General features: G+C 40.6%; 1 protein-coding gene across 1 annotated transcript in view; it reads left to right on the top strand.

Moving 5' to 3' along the window:
- The window catches only part of rin2a (Ras and Rab interactor 2a), a 60,110-nt gene that overhangs the window by 10,278 nt on the left and 24,237 nt on the right, over positions 1 to 25,595 (top strand). The window contains 2 exon segments of the mRNA XM_024424855.2: positions 6,274 to 6,370; positions 25,141 to 25,241. Of these exon segments, the coding sequence (XP_024280623.2) occupies positions 6,311 to 6,370; positions 25,141 to 25,241 (161 nt within the window). The 5' untranslated portion in view covers positions 6,274 to 6,310.

Genomic DNA, 25,595 nt, shown 5'->3' with positions numbered 1-25,595 from the left:
GATTGTGCGTTCCTGGTGTAACTTGGGCAGTTGTTGTTGCCATCCTGTACCTGTCCCGCAGGTGTGATGTTTGGATGTACCGATGCTGTGCAGGTGTTGTTACATGTGCTCTGCCACTGTGATGACGATCAGCGGTCCGTCCTGTCTCCCTGTAGCGCTGTCTTAGGCGTCTCACAGTCCGGACGTTGCAATTTACTGCCCTGGCTACATCTGCAGTCCTCATGCCTCCTTGCAGCATGCCTAAGGCACGTTCACGCAGGGATCCTGGGTATCTTTCTTTTGGTGTTTTTCAGAGTTTGTAGAAAGGCCTCTTTAGTGTCCTAAGTTTTCATAACTGTGGCCTTAATTGCCTACAGTCTGTAAGCTGTTAGTATCTTAACGACTGTTCCACAGGTGCATGTTCATTAATTGTTTATGGTTCATTGAACAAGCATGGGGAAACAGTGTTTAAATCCTTTACACTGAAGATTTTTGAAGTTTTTTAAAGTTATTTGGAATTTTACGAATGATCTTTGAAAAACAGGGTCCAGAAAAAGGGACGTTTCTTTTTTTTGCTGAGTTTAGTTGCGGAGAGTCTCTGTATAATCCTAGATTCAGATCATTCAGGCAAAAAAAAACATCAGATAGGCCAGTCATGTGAAACTCATCATGCATGCAGTCAGACAAGTGAAATTTATGGTCACTAAAAATAACTTTTAGCTCGTCTCTCAATTAAAAAAGTGTCAATACTTTGCCCCTTGATAACAGCACACTTATGTATGTTGTAAAAGCGTTTCATGGTCGCTGCCCATATCTTTGCACGATTCAGAAAATACACAAGAGTTCAGGAAGCCTTGCTTTAACAAAGTTAACTATTTTTCACTGTAATGTCCAAAACGTATTTCAATCTGTCAGGTGTTCCCTTGGCAGCAAGAGCCTCTCGGTGGATGCTGTAGTGTACCCATGTGGCGTCGGGAGCAACTGTGTGCGCGTGCGTTACCACTACACTATGTCTCCCTGTCATGGTTTTTGCACCATCAGTACAGATACCAACCAATACATCTTGACCACCGAATTCCATTTGATGTCACAGCTGTCCAGTACTTTAAAAAATATCCTCTCCTGTTGTCCTGGTTGTTTGGTGCATTCCCGGGTAAGGGGGCAGTAGCTGTTCGGCTGCATCAGATTCACAACTGTCAGTGTCCATGCTAGCTGAGCTAACAACAAATGTAGAATTACTGATGCTAGCTTTGGATGTGCTCATGGAAGCAGAACAACTTGTGTCATCGACAGGTGAAGGTGTAGTAGTGCTGGTAGTGGCAGTACTACCAGCAGAGCTGGTATGTCTCTCTATGGACACGGGCCTTACTAAATGGACTGTTTGAAAATGTGAAAAATTATTTATTTTTTTACTACAATTTTTTGGTATTTAAAAAAACATGTGAATCACATTTTTATTTGGCGTACCCCAGTCTGGGAATACCTGATATAGACAATTGTGCTGATGAATGGTGGTACAATGCTAAACAGTATAATTGTGATTTTTTTTATTGTATTTTTTATTTTACCTTTATTTAACTAGGCAAGTCAGTTAAGAACAAATTCTTATTTTCAATGACGGCCTAGTAACAGGGGCAGAACGACAGATTTGTAACTTATCAGCACGGGGATTTGAACTTGCAACCCTTTCAGTTACTAGTCCAACGCTCTAACCACTAGGCTACCCTGCCGCCCCAATATATGCTTCATACACCCTTAAGAGTCAAGTGAAAGGACATAGTTTGCTCTAGTAATAGTATGCAGGTTGCTCTGTAGATTATTGGCATCAGCTACAGTGAAAACATGAAGAAATAGAAGGGTACAAACAGTTTTGAGAGCCACAGCTCTCAGCTCTCAGAAGATTGTTATTGAAAGAGTCATGATTATAGTGGGAGGGCCATAGAGCAGTACCATTTCCATAGCAATGAAGTTCATAGATGCTCTCACAATTCTAGGCTCACAGAGCAGCCCTGCAGCGGCTCTGTTAAAATGAATGCATCCTGTGGTTTGAGCAGGACAAGATGATTCCTGCCAACGTAGACACTCAGCACCCAGATTAGCCCCAAGGCAAGCTACACGTGCCTGGGAGTTTTGCTCCGGTAGTGGATTCTGTGGAAAATAAACACATATTTCTCCTGCCATGAGATCCATAGTCATCAGCTAAAAAAGACAGTAACCATAACAAAAGAATGTACCGTGCACCATTCCCTTAAAATCACAGTACGTCTGAGCAGAAGATGGTAGATCACAGGGAATGCTATAACAAAGCTTTGCAAAAGACCACAGATCAATTCATTCTTAAACAATGTGCAGGACTGCTGCCACCCTTTCAAACTACTTATGGCTGAGGTCGTTTCGATCCCGTTAGTGAGCACAGCCCGTGAAAGTGCAGGGCGCTAAATTCAAAACAACAGAAATCTCAGAATTAAAATTCCTCAGACATACAAGTATGTCACACCATTTTAAAGATATACATCTTGTTAATCCCATCACAGTGTCCGATTTCAAATAGGCTTTACGGTGAAAGTACCACAAACGATTATGTTAGGTCAGAGCCAAGTCACAGAAAAACACAGCCATTTTTCCAGCCAAAGAGAGTAGTCACAAAAATCAGAAATAGAGAAAATGAATCACTAACCTTTGATCTTCATCAGATGACACTCATAGGAATTCATGTTACACAATACATGTGTGTTTTGATCATATTTATATAAAACAATCTCAGTATACATTGGCGCGTTATGTTCAGTCGTTCCAAAAACATCCGGTGAATTTACAGAGAACCACATCAATTTACAGAAATACTCATTATAAATGTTGATGAAAATACAAGTGTTATACATGGAACATTAGATACTCTTCTCCTCATTCGCCCCCACTTTACAGTAGAAGCATCAAACAAGGTTCTAAAGACTGTTGACATCTAGTGGAAGCCTTAGGAAGTGTAACATGACCAATATTCCACTAGCTTCAATAGGGAATGAGTTGAAAAATGACCAACCTCAGATTTCTCAGATTTTTTTTCTCAGGTTTTTGCCTGCCATATGAGTTCTGTTATACTCAGACATTATTCAAACAGTTTTAGAAACTTCAGAGTGTTTTCTATCCAAATATACTAATAATATGCATATATTAGCAACTGGGACTGAGTAGCAGGCAGTTTACTCTGGGCACCTTATTCATCCAAGCTACTCAATACTGCCCCCAGACATAAGAGGTTGAGTCTCACCAATCTAATGAGTAGGTAGCTGGTAACTGAGAGAGGAGAAAAATCATCAGAAAGTACAACGTTTTCCCTGAAGCGATGTTCCAGAAAACACAGGCGGACAGATCAAGCTTGTCTTGACGAGTTGTCATGTTGAGATGTTGAGGGCACACAATATTACGGTTGGGCTTTGTTGAAGTCCTAGTATAACTTGAGGTAAGGAATTTAAGAAGTGTGCTAAGACTGGCAGTTAATTACTTAGCTAATAGTTTTTCCCCTCCGTTAGAGAGAATAGCAGGTTCCGTGTGTTCAAATCGTCCTGAATATTATTTAGAAGTAGAATTGGATCTTGGAGGGATAGTTCAGATCGTCTGCTCCTCTATCTACAGTCCACAGTCTCAGATGTGCCATGTCTTATACTGTGTGCTGGCCAGTGTTTGGAGTTTACTCGTTCACAATTGGTTAACCACAATACTTATCAAAGCTTGTCCGCTCAGAGAAAATGCAGGTTTATGAGGAGGCTGCCCTCACATAGAGAAGGGACATAAAGATACTGCAATTTTCCAGCCCTACCTTAACATTAGCATGTGAATGGCTTGTTTTGTCTTTTCAGATGGCATATTCCACCCATCTACTACTACTAAATGAGTACCTTTTGCGTCCCTTTGATATTTTAGGTAGATATTGTGCACAAATATTGCATTTTAAAAGCCTGTTATATTAAATGAAGTGCCCTTTTTAATAAAGGCAACATTCAAATTCAATAAATCAAATTTATAATATGAATCAAGACTTGCTAAAGTGCCAAAATTCACCATCATTGTAAAGCCCTAGTTATTTTGTTGCCATGAAAAGTAATTCCTGAAGATTTATTTACTTAAAATGACATCACTAAATCACATTAAGGTAAAAAAAAATATATATATATACACAACCTGTCCCTCATTTTAAGGTCAACCCTGTTACGTGAACTGAACTCTTTTTAATATGGTGAAACTTTTCCTTAAAAATAAAATCCTAAATAAACATTGAACATCTAATAAAAGAGCTGGTGCTACTCTTTGGCCATTTTCTGGTGTTTTGTGGTGGAAAACTGAGCAGGTCGAGCATAAGTCAACCCTCTTACCCTTAGACAGGCTAGAAATATTTTAACAATACATTTTTTTTAAAGCTTGCGTTCAATTATCCCTCCCTGTTGCACACAACACGCTTCCATTCCCCCTGTGACAAGGGGATTTATGTTGGATTTGTGGCACTTTATGACAATGTAAAAATGTCCGTTTTTTTCAACGTTTTTTTCCCAGCAAGTTATACTACTCAAACTTGTAGCAGACCTAGAAAGACACCTGGGCAGAGTTTGGTTGAATATACTTTATCCCTGAATCAGAAACATCCACTTTCTGCCAAGGGTGAAAGGCACCTAATTGGTGGAACGACCCAGCATTTTTTGCCTTTCGAGCAAAGGGTTTGTTTTCATGGATTTAGTGCTCAGTACTTGCACTCAAATCATTAAAAATGAAAAAACAAGAAGCCTGCGATGCAATAATAGAGCTGCAAGTGTAACCTTCTGGTTCTTACTCCTAACCAAGGCAACCAGTCAGCAGGCACAAACATCATGCTACTGGAGCTCATGTAATTATTTTCTTCTGCGATGATGGAGCACAACAGATACAGATATTAATGCATGTCCGCTTGCCCAGGACAAGTAAAAAATGTAAGGTAAAATAATCACACATGACAATATCGAACTCCAATCAGAATTGGATCATGTCCTATGGATGTGATGTATTGCTGTTCTCCCAATTTCTGCAGAGCGCATCGAGGAGGACTGTAGGCTATTGCATCGACAGGCACGAGCAGTCTTTCAATCATCGGCAGTTGCGAGCTTTTGCGATCACGTTATACATTATTGCACACAGTGAGTGCATGCAACTTATTATATGACTTGTTAAGCACATTTTTACTCCTGAACTTTTTTAGGCTTGCCTTAACAAAGGGGTTGAATACTTATTGACGCAAGACATTTAAGTGTAAAATAATTCCACTTTCACATTATGGGGTATTTTGTGTAGACACTTTTTTTCCCCCTCAATTTAATCCTTTTTAAATTCAGGCTGTAACATGTCAAAATGTGTAAAAAGTCTAGAGGTATGAATACTATCTGAAGGTACTGTATGTGATCTATCCCAATGTAATCAAGGTTTGAAATAATTATGTTTTGTCAAATACTATATCTGGAAAAATCGGCTCATAACTGAATTGAATTGGGGACGCCTGAACTAGACAGTACTGGGCTGTACTGGAGGGCGGACACTAGCCTAACTGGATTTAAAATCTCAGGACAGGCCTGATGGAAAAAGCACAGTACGGTAAACATTCCAAATGTCGACAAAACAAAATACGCTAGGGTGCAATCTTTTTGTGTCGTTAAAATAAATAGTGCGAGAAATCGCAATAGAAACATTGATATAATAACCATCATATCGAAGTAAACTTGGAGTCATGTGATAAGATGTTATGTGGTTCTCCCACTACGACTCGGGAAAGTGTGCCGTTTATTAGGCTACAGATGAAATACGTTATGATGAACTTCACTGGGTGGTGAACGTGCACGGTGATGAGCTTGATGCTGCTTTCCAATAAATATCCAGGGTCTTATTCTGGTGACATGATGATCGATGCTTGGCTGTCGTTTGACAATTAAAAATAATCTTGGTCTTTTGTCCGTACTCTCATCATGTAGGGTATAACTGCACTGCATCTGTGAGCTGTTGGCTAGATAGGGCACACTCTCTATTTAACGCAACATTTTTACAGACAAAAACCACCAGTAGAGTTGATATTGCGATGGAAACTTATTTTTAAACTTGTATTTTTTAAGTTATCTTTACATGCACTACGTCATCACGTGCATCCGTTTATCCGCAACACGTCAGTTTGGTGTAAACACCCCGCTGGTGGGAAAATGCATATTTGAAATGATTTGAATGAAAATCTGTTGTCAATTGTATGGAAACAAACCCAGCTAATGACATTTTCCACCCCCACAGAAACAAACACAGGCACGACGAAGGACAGGAGGATAGCATGTCAACAAGCACACTCATCCAACCCAGCCTCAGGGAGAAGAAAGGCAGCTTCTTCAAGGTATGGAGGGAGAGAAGATAAACAAAGGAGAAGATTAGGAGGGGGGTTAGATAGGAGGCACCTTCCTGAAACTCCTTGTGGTTTGTTTTTGTTCTGTCCTTTAACGGCCTGTTCTGTAGTTGTGTTTTATCAAGTTACTCAGTTGATACTTATTTGAGAGGAAGTTTTGGTTAGTTTTAACATTAATCAGTCCCCATGTTCTTTCTTTTTCTCCTCTCAATGTCCATGCATCAGATTTATAAATACCCTCCATATGAAATGTGATGTCATAGGCTGAAGTGATTTAGTTGTAGTTTAGCACGCCTTACCATAGAGTCACGAACCCACAGCTCAGAGACTAATCTCTCTGTAGTAATGACATCTACCACATTTAAGCTGTGAACTCTCCCTCTTTCAATAAATCTGGTGGTTATGTGCTGGGAACTTGCTGGGACTTTAGCTAGTGAGTCTCTTTAGCCTAAAAATGCTTCAGGATGTCAAAGGCCTACTCAAGGACCCATATCCCCAGCCAGGCATATATTATGGCTGTTAACTGTGTAAACCCTGCTATCTCACTCGGGGGAGAAAGAGTCATTTATAGACCTACACACAGCACCACCACACCACACCCCTCATTGCTGTGAAAAGGGTTAGAAGATATACTGATTCCAATAAACACTATAGATCTTCACTCTGAATGGGAGAGTAATAGGTTACTCTCTTTTGAACTGTTGTGTTCCATAGAACACAACCACTCTATTTTTATACCAGTTCATTTCTTTGAAGCCATTCATTTCATATAGTAAATCAAAGGCTTCATGTGGTTGTGGCGTTCAATAGGAAATACAGTAAGGCTGCTGTAACAGCCTATCGTACATGTGATGCTTTAGCAGGGGAGGAGGGAAGAAGGGAAAGGGGATGAGAGGTAAATGACAAAGAAATAAAGAGGAGATCTAGAACTAGAATTGCCCTAGCCAGACTATACTAAGTGCTGCCCTTCCACATATTAGCCTACTTAAGGCATCTGCATGCTAGGTTTGGTTTGCTCCTAGCAGAACTCGGCAAGGCGAAGTGAACATCTGTGCCTTGAATACTCCCTTAAAAGACCTTTGTTTGAAAAACGAGAAAAAAGCGGCAAAGGTACTTGTCCCTCGAGACGCCGTAGCCAGTATACATTTCCTAAAAATAATCTGAATTAATCTAAAATAACTACAGAAATCGAATGAATTTTTAGTGTGTGGTGCAGTATTTATCAAGAGAAAAAATGTGCATGAAAACCAGTCGTTTCTCGTTGAATGACGACAAACACTTAATGGAAGAATCCCTACTGTTGACAAATCAGACGAAGGGGCGTAGACTTCAGCTACAGGACTTCGGCTAGCCTCAGGGAAAAAATGCAGTGTGCATGAACAGCTGTAAAAACCGCTTGCCGAAGACCCAAATGTTGTCATAATATATGCAAGAACTGTTTCAGACCAGAAGCATGGGGACACCTTTAATCATTGCTTTGAACTGCTGAATGCTCGGTACTTGTGGCTGTTGTTACGAAACCAATAACTAGCCTGATAAAATTGTTGCACTCGCTAGGGGTCTTAGACCTAGTTAGCTGGTCTGTAACCTGATATAAGATGGGTGTCTATGTGAGAAATCAGCAGAATGCACCTAGGTGTTGAATGTAGATGTGCACCAGGGAGAGCGCAACCATACCTTGGTCCAGTGCCAGCTACACTATATATACAAAAGTATGCGGACACCCCTTCAAATGAGTGGATTTGGCTATTCCAGCCACACAAGTTGCTGACAGGTGTATAAAATTGAGCACACAGCCTTGCAATCTCCATAGACAAACATTGGCAGTAGAATGGCCTTACTGAAGAGATCAGTGACTTTCAACGTGGCACTGTCATGGGATGCCACCTTCCTAACAAATCAGTTCGTCAGATTTCTGCCCTGCTAGAGCTGCCCTGCTCAACTGTAAGTGCTGTTATTGTGACGTGGAAACGTCTATGAGCAACAATGGCTCAACCGCAAAGTGGTAGGCCACATCGCAAAGCGGTAGGCCACACAAGCTCACAGAACGGGACCGCTGAGTGCTTAAAAATCGTATGTCCTTGATTTGAACACTCACTGCCGAGCAGGAGCAACCTCTAGAAGCAAGGTCTGCACAATAACTGTTCGCCGGGAGCTTCATGAAATGGGTTTCCATGGCCGAGTAGGATCCTCAAATCACCATGTGCGATGCCAAGTGCCAGCTGGAGTGGTGTAAAACTTGCCAACATTGTACTCTGGAGCAGTGGAAACGCGTTCTCTGGAGTGATGAATCACGCTTCACCATCGGTCAGTCCAACGGACAAATCTGGTTTCGGCGGATGCCAGAAGAACGCTACCTGCCCGAATACATGGTGTCAACTGTAAAGTTTGGTGTAGGAGGTATAATGGTGTGGGACTGGTTCATAGTTCCAGTTGTATTTTAATTTGAGTTCACCTTTATTTAACCAGGTAGGCCAGTTGAAAACAAGTTCTCATTTACAACTGCGACCTGGCCAAGATAAAGCAAAGCAGTGCGATTTAAAAACAACAGTTACACATGGAATAAACAAACGTGCAGTCAACACAATAGAGAAATATATATATATATATACACTGTGTGTGCAAATGTAGTAAGATTAGGGAGGTAAGGTAATAAATAGGCCATAGTGGCGAAATAATAACAATTTAGCATTAACACTTGAGTGATAGATGTGCAGATGGTGACGTGCAAGTACAGATACTGGGGTGCAAAAGAGCAACAAAAAAAACAATATGGGGATGAGGTAGTTGGGTGGGCTATTTATAGATGGGCTGTGTACAGGTGCAGTGATATAAGTCTCCAGCTTCAGTGACTTTTGCAGTTCGTTCCAGTCATTGGCAGCAGAAAACTGGAAGGAAAGGCGGCCAAAGGAGAGGTTGGCTTTGGGGATGACCAGTGAAATATACCTGCTGGAGCGTGTGCTACGGCTGGGTGGCGCTATGGTAACCAGTGAGCTGAGATATGGCGGGGCTTTACCTAGCAAAGACTTATAGATGACCTGGAGCCAGTGGGTTTGGCAATGGATATGTAGCGAGGGCCAGCCAACGAAAGCATACAGGTCGCAGTGGTGGGTAGTATATGGAGATTTAGTGACAAAACGGATGGCGCTGTGATAGACTACATCCAATTTGCTGAGTAGATTGTTGGAGGCTATTTTTTAAGTGACTTCGCCGAAGTCTAGGATCGGTAGGATAGTCCGTTTTGTTGCGGAATTTTAATTTTGGATTGGAGATGCTTAATGTGAGTTTGGAAGGAGAGTTTACAGTCTAACCAGATACCTAAGAATATGTGGACAACTACAAATACCAAGTCAGAATTGTCCAGAATAGTGATGCTAGTCGGGCCGGCGGGAGCGGGCAGCAATCGGTTGAAGAGCATGCATTTAGTTTTACTAGCGTTTAAGAGTAGTTGGAGGCCACGGAGGAAGTGTTGTATGGCATTGAAGCTCGTTTGGAGGTTAGTTAAGTGTCCAAAGAAGGGCCAGAAGTATACAGAATGGTGTTGTCTGCGTAGAGGTGGATCAGAGAATCACCAGCAGCAAGAGCAACATCATTGATATATACAGAGAAAAGAGTCGGCCTGAGTATCCCTGCGGCACCCCCATAGACTGCCAGAGGTCCGGACAACAGGCCCTCCGATTTGACACATTGAACTCGGTCTGAAAAGTAGTTGGTGAACCAGGCGAGACAGTCATTTGAGAAACCAAGGCTATTGAGTCTGCGATTGACAGAGTCGAAAGCCTTGGCCAGGTTGATGAAGACGGCTGCACAGTACTGTCTTTTATCGATGGTGGTTATGATATCGTTTAGGACCTTGAGCGTGGCTGAGGTGCACCCATGCTGAGGTGCACCCAGCTCAGAAACCAGATTGCATAGCGGAGAAGGTATGGCGGGATTCGAAATGGTCGTTGATCTGTTTGTTAACCTGGGCTGTATCACAACCGGCCGAGATCGGGAGTCCCATAGGGCAGCGCACAAATGGCCCAGCGGGTTAGGGGAGGGTTTGGCCAGGGTGGGCTTTACTTGGCTCATAGTGCTCTCGCTACACCTGTGGCGGGTTGGGCGTTTGCAGTCTGACCTCGGTCGTAAGGTGAGCGGTGTTTCCTCCGGCACATTGGTGCGGCTGGCTTCCGGGTTAAGTGAGCGTGGTTTGGCTGGTCATGTTTTGGAGAACACATGACTCGACCTTCGCCTCCCAAGCTCGCTGGAGAGTTGCAGCGATGAAACAAGATCGAAAAAGGGGGTAAATACAACCTTTTTTTTTTAAATAAAAGAAACCAACACCCGATTCCTCTGTCAAACTATAAACCGGAATCCCTTTCTTTTCTTTCCAAAACACTTGAGCGTGCCGTCTCTGACCAACTATCTCGTTCTCTCTCAGAATGATCTTCATGACGCTAATCAGTCAGGCTTGAAGACGGGTCAGTCAACTGAGACTGCTCTACTCTGTCACGGAGGATCTCCGCTCTGCCAAAGCTGACTCTCTCCTCTGTTCTCATCTTCATAGATTTATCCCTCTTTTCTCTATACACCAAGTCACTCGGCTCTGTCATGTTCTCTCATGGTCTCTCCTATCATTGCTATGCAGATGACGTGCAACTACTTTTTTCCTTCGCCCCTTCTTCAGTCTAAACCCACTGCAAGATCATGGTGCTTACCTACGGAGCAGCAATGTGAACTGCCCCTTCCTACATTTAGGCAATGCTCAAACCCTACATCCCAACCTGAGCACTCCATTCTGCCACCTCTGGAACTGTTGGCCATCCCACCCTTATGGGAAGTCAGCTCCTGCTCAGCCATGTCAAGGCTCTTCTCTGTCCAGGCACCTCAGTTCTGGAACCAGCCTCCCCTTGATGCTACGATGCAAGAGTCCCTGCCCATGTTCCGAAAACATCTGAAAACCTACCTCTTCAAAGAGTATCTTAAATAAGACATGTGCTCCCCACCCACAAAAAAAGTATTAAAAAAAAAAAAAAAAAAAAACCTTGCACTTGTCTTTTCGTACTGTCACTGACATTGCTGTACTTACTACAACAGTGAAGTAAGTGGTGGTTTCATCTAGCTATCTTAAGATGAATGCACTAACTGTAAGTCGCTCTGGGTAAGCACGTCCTGCTAAATGATTAAAATGTAATAGAGAGGAGGATGAAAAGGAAAGTGGGGAAAAAAGGGAAGTGTCACTAGGTCCACTCCAGACTGAAATTCCAGGAATCTGTCTGACTTCAACCTGAGTCTTATCAGTCCAGTCATAAATCAGTTCCTGTTCATGTGGCTTACCAGACCAAGGGAAAGATGAAAGGCTATATACTCTATACTTTGGACAGTGAAGCTAAAATTTTAATTTTGGCTCTACTCCAGCATTTTGGTTATAAGATCAAATGATTACTATAAGGTGATAGGGCAGAATGTCACTTTTTATTTGAGGGTATTTTCATACAGATCTGTTTGTAGAAATCATGTTTTTGGACAAATTCACTTAGTGTATTCAATTAGTCTAAAGTTTAGTATTTGTTTCATATCCCTTGCATGTAATTACTGCATCACTGTTGTGAGTCATTGGGTCCATTTAAAAAATAATATATATATATATATACTGCTCAAAAAAATTAAGGAAACACTAAAATAACACATCCTAGATCTGAATGAAATATTCTTATTAAATATTTTTTTCTTTACATAGTTGAATGTGCTGACAACAAAATCACACAAATTATCAATGGAAATCAAATTTATCAACCCATGGAGGTCTGGATTTGGAGTCACACTCAAAATTAAAGTGGAAAACCACACTACAGGCTGATCCAACTTTGTAATGTCCTTAAAACAAGTCAAAATGAGGCTCAGTAGTGTGTGTGGCCTCCACGTGCCTGTATGACCTCCTTACAACACCTGGGCATGCTCCTGATGAGGTGGCGGATGGTCTCCTGAGAGATCTCCTCCCAGACCTGGACTAAAGCATCCTCCAACTCCTGGACAGTCTGTGGTGCAACGTGGCGTTGGTGGATGGAGTGAGACATGATGTCCCAGATGTGCTCAATTGGATTCAGGTCTGGGGAACGGGCGGGACAGTCCATAGCATCAATGCCTTCCTCTTGCAGGTACTGCTGACACACTCCAGCCACATGAGGTCAAGCATTGTCTTGCATTAGGAGGAACCCAGGGCCAACCGCACCAGCATATGGTCTCACAAGGGGTCTGAGAATCTTATCTCGGTACCTAATGGCAGTCAGGCTACCTCTGGCGAGCACATGGAGGGCTGTGCGACCCCACACCATGACTGGCCCACCGCCAAACCGGTCATGCTGGAGGATGTTGCAGGCAGCAGAACGTTCTCCATGGCGTCTCCAGACTCTGTCACGTGCTCAGTGTGAACCTGCTTTCATCTGTGAAGAGCACAGGGCACCAGTGGCGAATTTGCCAATCTTGGTGTTCTCTGGCAAATGCCAAACGTCCTGCACAGTGTTGGACTGTAAGCACAACCCCCACCTGTGGACGTCGGACCCTCATACCACCCTCATGGAGTCTGTTTCTGACCGTTTGAGCAGACACATGCACATTTGTGGCCTGCTGGAGGTCATTTTGCAGGGCTCTGGCAGTGCTCCTCCTTGCACAAATGCGGAGGTAGCGGTCCTGCTGCTGGGTTGTTGCCCTCCTACGGCCTCCTCCACGTCTCCTGATGTACTGGCCGGTCTCCTGGTAGCGCCTCCATGCTCTGCACACTACGCTGACAGACACAGCAAACCTTGTTGCCACAGCTCGCATTGATGTGCCATCCTGGATGAGCTGCACTACCTGAGCCACTTGTGTGGGTTGTAGACGCAGTCTCATGCTACCACTAGAGTGAAAGCACTGCCAGAATTCAAAAGTGACTAAAACATCAGCCAGGAAGCATAGGAACTGAGAAGTGGTCTGTGGTCACCACCTGCAGAACCACTCCTTTATTGGGGGTGTCTTGCTAATTGCCTATAATTTCCACCTGTTGTCTATTCCATTTGCACAACAGCATGTGAAATGTATTGTCAATTAGTGTTGCTTCCTAAGTGGACAGTTTGATTTCACAGAAGTGTGATTGACTTGGAGTTACATTGTGTTGTTTAAGTGTTCCCTTTATTTTTTTTGAGCAATGTATATTTATTTACCTTTATTTAACTAGGCAAGTCAGAGTTTTACCTTGTCAGCTCGGGGATTCGATTTTGCAACCTTCCGGTTACTAGTCCAACGCTCTAACCACTAGGCTACCTGCCGCCCAGTTTATCTTGCCCATTAGTAACTGAATGATGTCAGGTGTAATTTTTAATTACATTTTTTGTAAGTGAGAATAGAAGATGTTTGAACTAGGGCTGTCAAACCATTCATATAATGAATCGTGATTAATCAAATGATTTTTGTTAGTTTATCGCGATTTTAATCAACATTTTTAAATTAGCTAAAATTTTGGTCCTAAAGAAAGATTTGTCCATTTAAAAAGCAGTGCATTGCAGGGACGGAAACAAAATGAATCTGTATCATAAACAAAATGCTCCCAATATTTAAGTAGGCCTACTCCACAGGAGGTTGGTGACACCTTAATTTTTTATTTTGCCTTTATTTAACTAGGCGAGTCAGTTAAGAACAGATTCTTATTTTCAATGAAGGCCGAGGAACATTGGGGAGAACGGGCTCATGGTAGTGGCTGGAATGGTATCAAATACATAAAACACATGGCAACCAGGTGTTTGACATCATTCTATTAGCTCCATTCCAGCCATTATTATGAGCACTTCTCCCCTCAGCAACCACCTTATTCCTACTCCCTGTTATCAATGTTCTTGAAGGTTAACACTTACACACACACACGGCCGTAGGTACATATGAGGACCCCAAGGTCGGGACTTTGTATTTTTTTAATTTTAGGAACACTGTTGGCGGCTCAACTTATTGTTGATTGTTAGTAGGATACACAAGGTGCAATTTCGAAACTTGGTTGTGCATCAGCAGTTTTCCGCTTGTTATGTCACTCACTGACAGTCACTCAATTAGACAATGTCAGCTAAACATTTTTCGATTGGTAAATTAGTCTAGTTAGTCTAACCAGCTATTTAAACTTGTAGTTATCATGGGTGAATTACCAACAGGGCATGTTCCCGGGGGCCCTAACTAACCCTGCGAGCCCGGTCCGTAATTCATGAGCGTTTACTCAGATGGCATAAGTCATGGCATTCTGTGTAGAATTGCAGGAAATTAGCTTTTAAAACTGCAAAGATGTCTCACCACCCCAGACAAAATGTGTAGAATTGCAGGAAATCTGAAAAATAAATATTTCAAGCAAATGTATTTGTTAATAATATACCTTTTCTGCTAACTTTTCTGTACGTATTAAATTATAGTTTTTAATCCGGTGATGAGTTTATGTGAATTCATGTTGCCGCTAATAGGCAATGTGTTTGTAGATTGGTTGCTGTAGCTTCTTCATTCACGCCAGCCAATGTGATAATGGCTGGGGTAATTTTTGCTTGTTTTTGAGATCTCCAAATAGCATTTTAGAGTTTGTAAATAGTTTAGAAATGCTGTAAATGAGCTTCAACTTTCTTAGAATGTTATGGATGGGGGGGGAACCATTGTGGGAAATTAGAGCTATATTAAGAGACATTCAGCCATTGCATAGTAAACAATATTTTGTTTAGCTAGATAGCTAATGTTAGCTTAACTAGCTAGCTACTTCTGTATAAATGCTATTTTTGCTGTTCTCTAATGAAACGCCTGGGAATGTGTTTATGTTTGAACTCTTAAGTTCTCCTTTAAAAAGTGTTGCTCAATTGCGCACATAGTGGATTTTTAAGACGTAAGGTGCTACATAACAGCAGCTGTCATCGAGTGCAGTGTGTGGTATAGGGTCCGTGCAGTAACGTATGTGTTAAGGTCAGTGCGGTGAAGAAATAGAGATGCGATTAATGGAGTCAAATATTTACAGCATTAAAAATGTAACACAATGCTTTTTTAGTTTAACTTTGACAGTCCTAGTTTGAACACATACATTCACTTGGATGCTGTGTGATACCCCAAAAGATGCTAACCTTCCCTGGTAATGGTTAGCATCTGTTGTAGCCTATGTAACTTTATTAATTGTCTTAACTTCTTATGGCTGCCATCCCGTTAACGGGATAATTGTCATCAACAACCGCTGAATTGCATAGCACCACATTCAAATAATATTACAAAAAATATTTATATTCATGAAATCACAAGTGCAATATAGCAAAACACAGTTTAGCCTTTTGTTAATCCACCTGTCGTGTCAGGATTTGAAAATATGCTTTACAGCGAAAGCATTCCAAGCATTTGTGTAAGTTTATCGATCACTCGACAAAACATAATGTACACCTAGCATCAAGTAGCTTGGTCACAAATCAGAAAAGCAATTAAATTAATCGTTTACCTTTGATTTTCGGATGTTTTCACTCAAGACTCCCAGTTACACAATAAATGTTCCTTTTGTTCCATAAAGATTATTTTTATATCCAAAATACCTCATTTTGTTTGGTGCGTTATGTTCAGAAATCCACAAGAAAGAGCAGTCACGACAGCGCAGACAAATTCCAAATAGTAGCCGTAATGTCCACAAACAAGTCAACGTGTTTTTTATAATCAATCCTCAGGTTGTTTTTAAAATATATAATTGATAATAAAATTTGATTTGATATCAACCGCAACTGTATTTTTCAATAGGAGAGGGAAAGGCAATGGCTGCCCAAACTGTTGCGTGAGCAAAACTCATGCAAACACCTGACGCGATGTTATCTTTCTGGCTCATTTTTCAAAATAAAAGCCTGAAACTATGTCTGAAGACTGTTGACACCAGGAATCTGGTTGATATCCCTTTAAATGGAGCAAAGGCAGGCTATGGAACATGGAGTTTTCAAAATAGAAGCCACTTCCTGGTTTGATTTTCCTCAAGGTTTTGCCTGCAATATCAGTTCTGTTATACGCACAGACAATATTTTGACAGTTTTGGAAACTTTAGTGTTTTCTATCCAATACTAATAATAATATGTATATATTAGCAATATGTGGGCACCTTTTCATCCAAGCTACTCAATACTGCCCCTGCAGCCACAAGAAGTTAATTGCAGCATCAGGATGTATTTCGAAGTGTTCAGAAACATTGTCTATGCTCTGTTATAAATAAAATTAATCCAGACACCCTTCACTAGACATGGCCCATAAACATCCCAAAACAAACAGCAAATGCACCCAACAAGCTGCACGTTTGTTGTCATTGGGTAGAAGCAATATGGGACCAAATACTAACCTTACGCTGCAACTTTTTCAAATCATAGGTCTCACACCTCATGTAGCACGCCTCATGATAAGGTTTGTATCACAACTAAAGTGGCTAAATAACCTCTTAAAATGAAACGCATTAATCCACTTTACAACGAGTGTAGAGCCTAACTGGCATACATATGCATCGAGTTTCAGTTTTGGGGAAGATATTTTACCATAAAAATACTCCTTTATAATAAAAGGCATTACGTGCATAATCGCATTTGTGGTGACTTTGGAGAGTGGTGTTTTCCTGCTAATGAAACATTCGCAATTATAGCCTACTTCCGTGTGTGCATTGCTGCGCTTATAATGTGAAGAAATAGCATATAGTTTATCAAAATTTTAAGCTAAATGTTCTCATCTTTGCATCAGACTTATTGCTTAAAACAGGTTTTTTGACGCTAGTGGTTGTATTAATTTGGTATCTATCGCATCCCACAACTGTCGCAGACCATGTTTGGAATATTTATTTCTGGCACAGAAGAGAATAGGTCAACCTTTGTACCAAGGGGATAGTAGATTGACAGGCTTTTGCTTTTGCTGTTTGTTAGGTCTACTCATCTTGTCGGCTGACAAAAAGTAAATGTGGACAGTTCTTCCAATATCTTCAATATGCGCCTCGCGCTGTTGCTTCCCGATGTGTCGGTCTTCACTTGTAGCCTGTGAGAAAGACCCATGTGGTTTAGAAGTGCTTCGGCACACAGCCAGGAGAAGGGAATTATAATTATTATATTCAGCCCAAGGGCACGATGCCCACTGGCCGCAAAATGTATTGTTTTTTTATGGAGCTTTACAGCCACACACACAGGGTGCAGCTGGGAAATTTGAGGCATTATCAAGTGCTTGTCAAATTATGAATAAGAGACTGATGAAGTGTGTACAGCCTTTCATGCAACTATTTTCAAATGATCGTTAGTTGCATCATGCAGCCTTAGAATGTATTAAAAATCTGAACCTATTGCCCAACATTTGTATCACAACTAAAGTTACATAAATAACTGTAAATAAAGCATATAGGAGGACCTGTTTCTTTGTTAGCCGCTCAACACAGAATAGCTGCATGTGTTCACTCCCTCAAATCGTTTGGAGAAAGTATCATTTCTATTTCATTTGGCTGTTTAATCGTGTTCTTCATACTATAAAATAATGCAACCAAATTCTAAGAAAATCTTGTCTGCTAAATGAAGTAGTGTAGCTCACAGCCATATGAGATAGCCAAATCAGAGAGTGCTATTCTGTTCTTCTGAAATGGACTACATTTTCTTCATGTCATGTTTCTTTAACCGTGTCTAAAATAAATAATGGATTTATTGTGTAGAATATATTACTTGGATTTATTAGACTTTTTAAAATGTAGATGTTCCATAGGTCTGCATCAGTAGCTTGTAGGCTATGCGTGGAAGCCAGGAGATGCTAAATGTGTTTGTTTATTACCGGTCAATTACCTTGAGACCGGCAGTTATTTGCTTGACAATCACCGGCTGACAAAATGGCATGACCGCTTCAGCCCTAGGTAGGGATGTAACAAATTAAAATTGTTCTTAACATTTTAAATTATTTTTAAAAATCATAAAATGAAATGAATTCACAATGCAGATATGGTCCTGGTTATGACCGTGAGGTTGCAGTGCAGTTCCATTTATCACAGTCATGGCTACCAGACGGAGCTTACCTTACTGCTGTCCCCAACACACAATGCTGTTTTAGATGCTGTTTTTAAGTTCTTTGCTGTGTGCCTCCTCCATGTTCTCGGTGGTCAGTCCCACTTCTCAGCAATGTGATGGCTCATTGCAAATGATATGATAGGGTGTTCATAGATGTCCCAAAATCTTTTAGCGCCACGTATGCAGGGCTCTAAATGTATGTTTTCATTGGTAGCACTGATGTTCCTATCTTCAAAAAGTATGGAGCACCAGACAAAATGTTTTTTTTTTAAACTGCAAGTGGCATTCCTATCATTCTCAATGGTCATCAGTTGTTACCTTGATTGTGTCGAACACATCACTAGAGAGTGGGCAAGACATTAGAATAAAAACAACCTTTTATAGTTGTATTCAAAAGTGCAACTGCAAACATATTTACATAGGTGATTTGTTTTGGATAAACATATGTAACATACGAAACATAACAGAACTGAACTGTTATCCATTACTGCATTTGGCTAACAGATTATGATGGTGACAATAATAATGTTGTAACAAGGCAACATGCTGACTATGAACTGATACTTGGATAATGAAATAAATGTTTAGTCTCCTCTCACAATAACTAATCAATTGATTTGCTCTAGAATCTAGCTATTAAATAAAGTTGCTTTTAGGTTTAGGGTACGGACGTCAAGGATCCCAGATAGCACTAACCCTCATACCGGATAGTGTTCGATGTTACCAATAACATTTGTGCAGGACACCATGCTTCCATATATCGGGTTGATTTGTATTCCATTATTTTACTGGGTTGAGAAACATGTGCATGAATTTGGTATAAAAAAAACATCTCTTTTGGCAATGCAGTGTTACATTTTATCTTTAGTTTTGCCTGTTCACCGGCTTGGGCTGTCACCTGTTGCCTGTCAAATATATGTCTGGTAGCTAGTAGACGTAGTGATGTTGCTCCTGCCCCGATGCAATTGTCCTGGCACTCGATTAGAGGTCGACCGATTTTATGATTTTTCAACGCAGATACCGATTTATTGGAGGACCAAAAAAAAAGTCACTACCAATTAATCTGACAATTTTTATATATTTTTTATTTATTTGTAATAATGACAATTACAACAATACTGAATGAACACTTATTTTAACTTCATATATTACATCAATAAAATCAATTTAGCCTCAAATAAATAATGAAACATGTTCAATTTTGTTTAAATAATGCAAAAACAAAGTGTTGGAGAAGAAAGTAAAAGTGCAATATGTGCCATGTAAGAAAGCGATTGTTTAAGTTCCTTGCTCAGAACATGAGAACATATGAAAGCTGGTGGTTCCTTTTAACATGAGTCTTCAATATTCCCAGGTAAGAAGGTTTAGGTTGTAGTTATTATAGGAATTATAGGACTATTTCTCTCTATACTGTTTGTATTTCATATACCTTTGACTATTGGATGTTCTTATAGGCACTTTAGTATTGCCAGTGTAACAGTATAGCTTCCATCCCTCTCTTCGCCGCTACCTGGGCTCGAACCAGGAACACATTGACAACAGCCACCCTCGAAGCAGCATTACCCATGCAGAGCAAGGGGAACAACTACTCCAAGTCTCAGAGCGAGTGACGTTTGAAACGCTATTAGCGCGGACCCCGCTACCTAGCTAGCCATTTCACATCGGTTACACCAGCCTAATCTCTGGAGTTGATAGGCTTGAAGTCATAAACAGCGCAATGCTTGGAGCATTGCGAAGGGCTGCTGGCAAAACGCACAAAAGTGCTGTTTGAATGAATGCTTACGAGCCTGCTGGTGCCTCGCTCAGTAAGACTGCTCTATCAAATCATAGACTTAATTATAACATAATAAGACACAGAAATACGAGCCTTAGGTCATTAATATGGTCGAATCCGGACACTATCATTTCGAAAACAAAACGTAAATTCTTTCAGCGAAATACGGAACCGTTCCGTATTTTATCTAACGGGTGGCATCCCTAAGTCTAAATATTGCTTTTACATTGCACGACCTTCAATGTTATGTCATAATTACGTACATTTCTGGCAAATTAGTTCGCAATGAGCCAGGCTGCCCAAACTGTTGCATATACCCTGACTCGGCGTGCAATAAACGCAAGAGAAGTGACAAAATTTCACCTGGTTAATATTGCCTGCTAACCTTTCTTTAGATAAATATGCAGGTTTAAAAATATATACTTATGTGTATTGATTTTAAGAAAGGCGTTGATGTTTATGTTTTGGTACACATTGGAGCAATGACGGTCCTTTTTCGCAAATGGCACTGCATCGATTATATGCAACACAGGACACGCTAGATAAACTAGTAATATCATCAACCCGGTGTAGTTATAACTAGTGATTATGATTGATTTGTTTTTTATAAGAACTTTAATGCTAGCTAGCAACTTACCTTGGCTTCTTACTGCATTCGCGTAACAGGCAGGCTCCTCGTGAGGCAGGTGGTTAGAGCGTTGGACTAGTTAACTGTAAGGTTGCAAGATTGAATCCCTGAGCTGACAAGGTCGTTCTGCCCCTGAACAATCCACTGTTCCTAGGCCGTCATGGAAAATAAGAATGTGGTCTTAACTGACTTGCCTAGTTTAATAAAGTTGTAAAAATATATATAAAAAAATCAGCGTCCAAAAATACAGATTTCCGGTTGTTATGAAAACTTGAAATCGGCCCTAATTAATCGGCCATTTCGATTTAATCGGTCGACCTCTACACTCGATGTGCTTTTGGCTTAAGTTGTGTTTTAGCAGCGACTCGTGTTTTATGTTTTTGAACCCAGTGGCAAAAGAAGTCTTCCCTACTGCTATTACTCCACATTTTTGACAGTACACACAGAACATTGTGTTGCAAGTTTTGTCCCTCCTTAGCCACTTGAAATTGCGATGCGACCCCTCTCGAAACATGTTCATTTTTTTCTGAGGTGGTGGATTGGTAGCAACATCTCCGACACTACAATCTTCATCTTCTTCTTCTTTTGTTTGTGGTTGATCATGTTCATCTGTTTTTTTGTAAAATAAAAAGCTTTAATTACACTACATTTCATTGCTGTTCTTGATAGCTAGCTATTACTTAGCTGACAGAAATGGGCGGCACAGATCTGAGGGGAAATTTGCGTGAAATGGGAATGGTTGTGTGCCTGGCATGTGATTGGTTTAATTAGCTACATTTAAACATTTGTAGCAATACTTTGGTTTAATTAGCTACATTTAAACATTTGTAGCAATACTTTGTTTTTCTCTTATTTTATTTTTTTCTAAATCTTAACGATCCCAATTTTTGTTTAACTTTAACACCTCTACTAAATGGTAGAACAGATATGTATGAAAATAACCTCAAATAAAATGTAGCATTCTGTACTATCGTGTAATTGTGCTAATTTGATCTCAAATCCAAAATACTGGAGGACATTCATGTTTTAGCTTCACTGTACACACACTACATATGGTGAGGACTGTATGCTGACATAAATAAGACTGATTTATAGAATGGTCATTATGACCAAACAGTTCTATTTTTTTTTCTCATCAGACCAAAGGATATTTCTCTAAAAAGTACAATCTTTGTCCCCATGTGCAGTTGCAAACCATAGTCTGGCTTTTTTATGGCAGTTTTGGAGCAGTGGCTTCTTTCTTGCTGAGCGGCCTTTCAGGTTATGTCAATATAGAACTCGTTTTAATGTGGATATAGATACTTTTGTACCTGTTTCCTCCAGGATCTTCACAATGTCCTTTGCTGTTATTCTGGGATTGATTAGCACTTTTCGCACCAAAGTACATTCATCTCTAGGAGACAGAACGCGTCTCCTTCCTGAGCGGTATGATGGCTTCGTGGTCCCAAGGTGTTTATACTTGCGTACTATTGTTTGTACACATGAACGTGGTACCTTCAGGCCTTTGGAAATTGCTCTGAAGGATGAACCAGACTTGTGGAGGTCTGCAATTTATTTTTCTGAGGTCTTTATTTTGATTTTCCACAAATGTCAAACAAAGAGGCACTGCGTTTGAAGGTAGGCCTTGAAATACATCCACAGGTACACCTCCAATTGACTCAAATGATGTCAATTAGCCTAACAGAAGCTTCTAAAGCCACATTTTCTGGAATTTTCCAAGCTGTTTAAAGGCACAGTCAAATTAGTGTATGTAAACTTCTGACCCACTGGAAATGTGATACCGTGAATTATAAGTGAAAAATCTCTGTAAACAATCGTTGGAAAAATGCCTTGTGTCATGCACAAAGTAGATGTCCTAACCAACTTGCCAAAACTATAGTTTGTTAACAAGAAATTTGTGGAGTGGTTAAAAAAGGAGTTTTAATGACTCCAACCTAAGTGTCTCACACACACAGGAAAATAAGCTTAGGCCTAGCCCCAGAGAGCGAGAGATACAGAGGGGGCAAAAAAGTATTTAGTCAGCCACCAATTGTGCAAGTTCTCCCACTTAAAAAGATGAGAGGCCTGTAATTTTCATCATACACTTCAACTATGACAGAGAAAGAAAATCCAGAAAATCACATTGTAGGATTTTTAATGAATTTATTTGCAAATTCACAAGGGGGGACCTAGTGAATGACCTGCAGAGAGCTGGGACCAAAGTAACAAAGCCTACCATCAGTAACACACTACGCCGCCAGGGACTCAAATCCTGCAGTGCCAGACGTGTCCCCCTGCTTAAGCCAGTACATGTCCAGGCCCGTCACAAGTTTGCTAGAGAGCATTTGGATGATCCAGAAGAAGATTGGGAGAATGTCATGTGGTCAGATGAAACCAAAATAGAACTTTTTGGTTAAAAAAAAGTCAAGAGGCGGGTGGACAAACAAAAACCCACAAATTATGACAAACTCCAAGTATTGATTATGCAAGAATGGTCTGCCATCCATCAGGATGTGGCCCAGAAGTTAATTGACAGCATGCCAGGGCAAATTGCAGAGGTCTTGAAAAAGAAGGGTCAACACTGCAAATATTGACTCTTTGCATCAACTTCATGTAATTGTCAATAAAACCTTTGACACTTATGAAATGCTTGTAATTATACGTCAGTATTCCATAGTAACATCTGACAAAAATATCTAAAGACACTGAAGAGGCAAACTTTGTGGAAATTAATATTTGTGTCATTCTCAAAACGTTTGGCCACGACTGTACATCCCAGCAAACAGCCTATTTTAGTACCAAAACCGTACTTTACATATTTCTTGATATATTAGATGTCTGGTAGTTATACTTCTTAAAAATACATGAAGATGTGTCAACTTGCCTGCAAATATTTTGGAGAAAATTAGTGGAGTATTCACCATGTGGCCATTGTTGAGGGGTGCAATCCCTTCACCAGGGGATATTTGTAGGGGTGTGGCTTAAGACACATTCGTTCTACAGTCTTTTAATGTGTGTTTCAGTGTTGACATCAGAAGGTGGGACAGATTTTATTTTTTAGATGTTTAAAAATAAACAAAACTACTAATTAGATCGGTACCTTTTATTTCAATATAATAAAAAAAACTCTGTTCTATTGAAATAATAAAAGTAATAAAAAATGTATTAATTGCTTTATTTTCAAACATTATGTTTAGGAGTCAGGGTTTGGAACAACCACCTTTTTAATAGAAATAGGTGTTTAAACATTTACTTTTTACTATATAAATTTGACAATATGTTTGCTGTTGCCTTGGATTGAATTAGGTTAATTAATTGTTTTTTGGGTGTGGGACTGCAATTTACACCACTTCTTTAGAATCAACCATATACGTAATTGAGCAATCTTCCTGATTTTCAGGAAGACATTTGTCGCCTCATATGAAATGAAAACACCCAGAGGTGACGGTTGTCAAGCTGGGGTCTTTGTTCGGTGGTAATGATGCTAGACCATTGCTTATTTTACCTAACTCGCTTTCAAGATAAGTGGAGATTTACACTAGATATTGTGAACTATTGCTAATGTAAGTCATTCAGTATAGAAGCTGATGTCGTTTAAGCATGGCTAATGTGGTTATTTAGGGAAGGTTGTATTGTCTAAATCTATTGGATTCTAGGATTAAGCATGTGTTAAAGCTTCCGTTTGCTCTTCTCCGGCTGTGTGTCTTGGCAGTGAGCTGTAGTGGGAGAGTAGCAGGCAGTGTGAGCGCGTGTGCGTGGTTTGCTGACTGGTGTTCATTTATGGTTAGACTAACAAGGAGCAAGGAATGGCTGTAGAAGCATAGACTCTGAGGATGGGGTCTGGGTGTGTGTATGAGTCCAGTCAGATTTCACAGTTGTGTGTGTGTGTGTGTGTGTGAACGCAGTTAATTTTGTGTTCGTGTGTTTGAAACAGTGACCTATACTGGATATGACTGGTCTGTGGAAAAATTCAAAATTGGACTATTTGTTTTGCATGGCTGGATTTATTTATCTTGTAAACTTCAGTATCAGCGTGAGATGTTTTCGGCTAGAGGATGTTATGTGAGTTTGGCGTCTCTTCTGGTTTGTTTTGTCTAGAAATGGGGTATTTTTCTCTTTCCTTGTCGTCTTGGCCAGTCAGTAAAGGGGAAGTGGCTCTTCTGAGGCGAGGGTGGACACACACACTGGGAGGTGACTAACATTTTCCCTGCTCCTGAGTCTGCAGGAATGAGTGAAAAGTAGTCTCACGCAAATACAAGAAATGTACACACACACTCTCACTCGGTTTCATTTCTTTCTCAACTTGGTTGCTTCTTCTTCTATTTCCTTTATCCCTCATCACTGATCATTCTCCCGTCTTTCTGTACTGTAGCTGATCGACTCATTTGCCTGGGAGATCGGAACTCTGAAGAGGGAGGTGGTGCAGAAGGCTGAGCCAGCAGAGAGGGACCCAGAGCCTGTCATACTACAGGGGTAAGTGTGTGTGTTTAAAACAGACCGGCAAACTGACTAACAAAATTGTTCTTTCTGTACATCCGTTTACTCTAGTACCAGTATGATGAGAAGGCTTGCTTCAGCCTCCTTCATGGGCTGATGTAGAACTAATGTTAGCTGTGCATGTTATAGGGAGAGGAAACAGTGGAAGACATTCAAACGGGGATTGTTTCATTAAGGAAGGAGTAGAATATCCTTTCAGACCTCTGTTGCTTGTTCAGATGTAATAACAAGTGGTTAAATTCATTGTTACTGGATGCTTGATAGGAATGATTGATGATGATGATGATAACGATGATGAGTGCCAGTTTGAGTAACGTTGATCTTAGTTCC

The sequence above is a fragment of the Oncorhynchus tshawytscha genome, linkage group LG06 (assembly GCF_018296145.1).
Source record: "Oncorhynchus tshawytscha isolate Ot180627B linkage group LG06, Otsh_v2.0, whole genome shotgun sequence".
Taxonomy (NCBI): Eukaryota; Metazoa; Chordata; class Actinopteri; order Salmoniformes; family Salmonidae; genus Oncorhynchus; species Oncorhynchus tshawytscha.
Note: the sequence above shows the minus strand (reverse complement) of the source record. Positions and strands in the feature narration are given on the sequence as shown.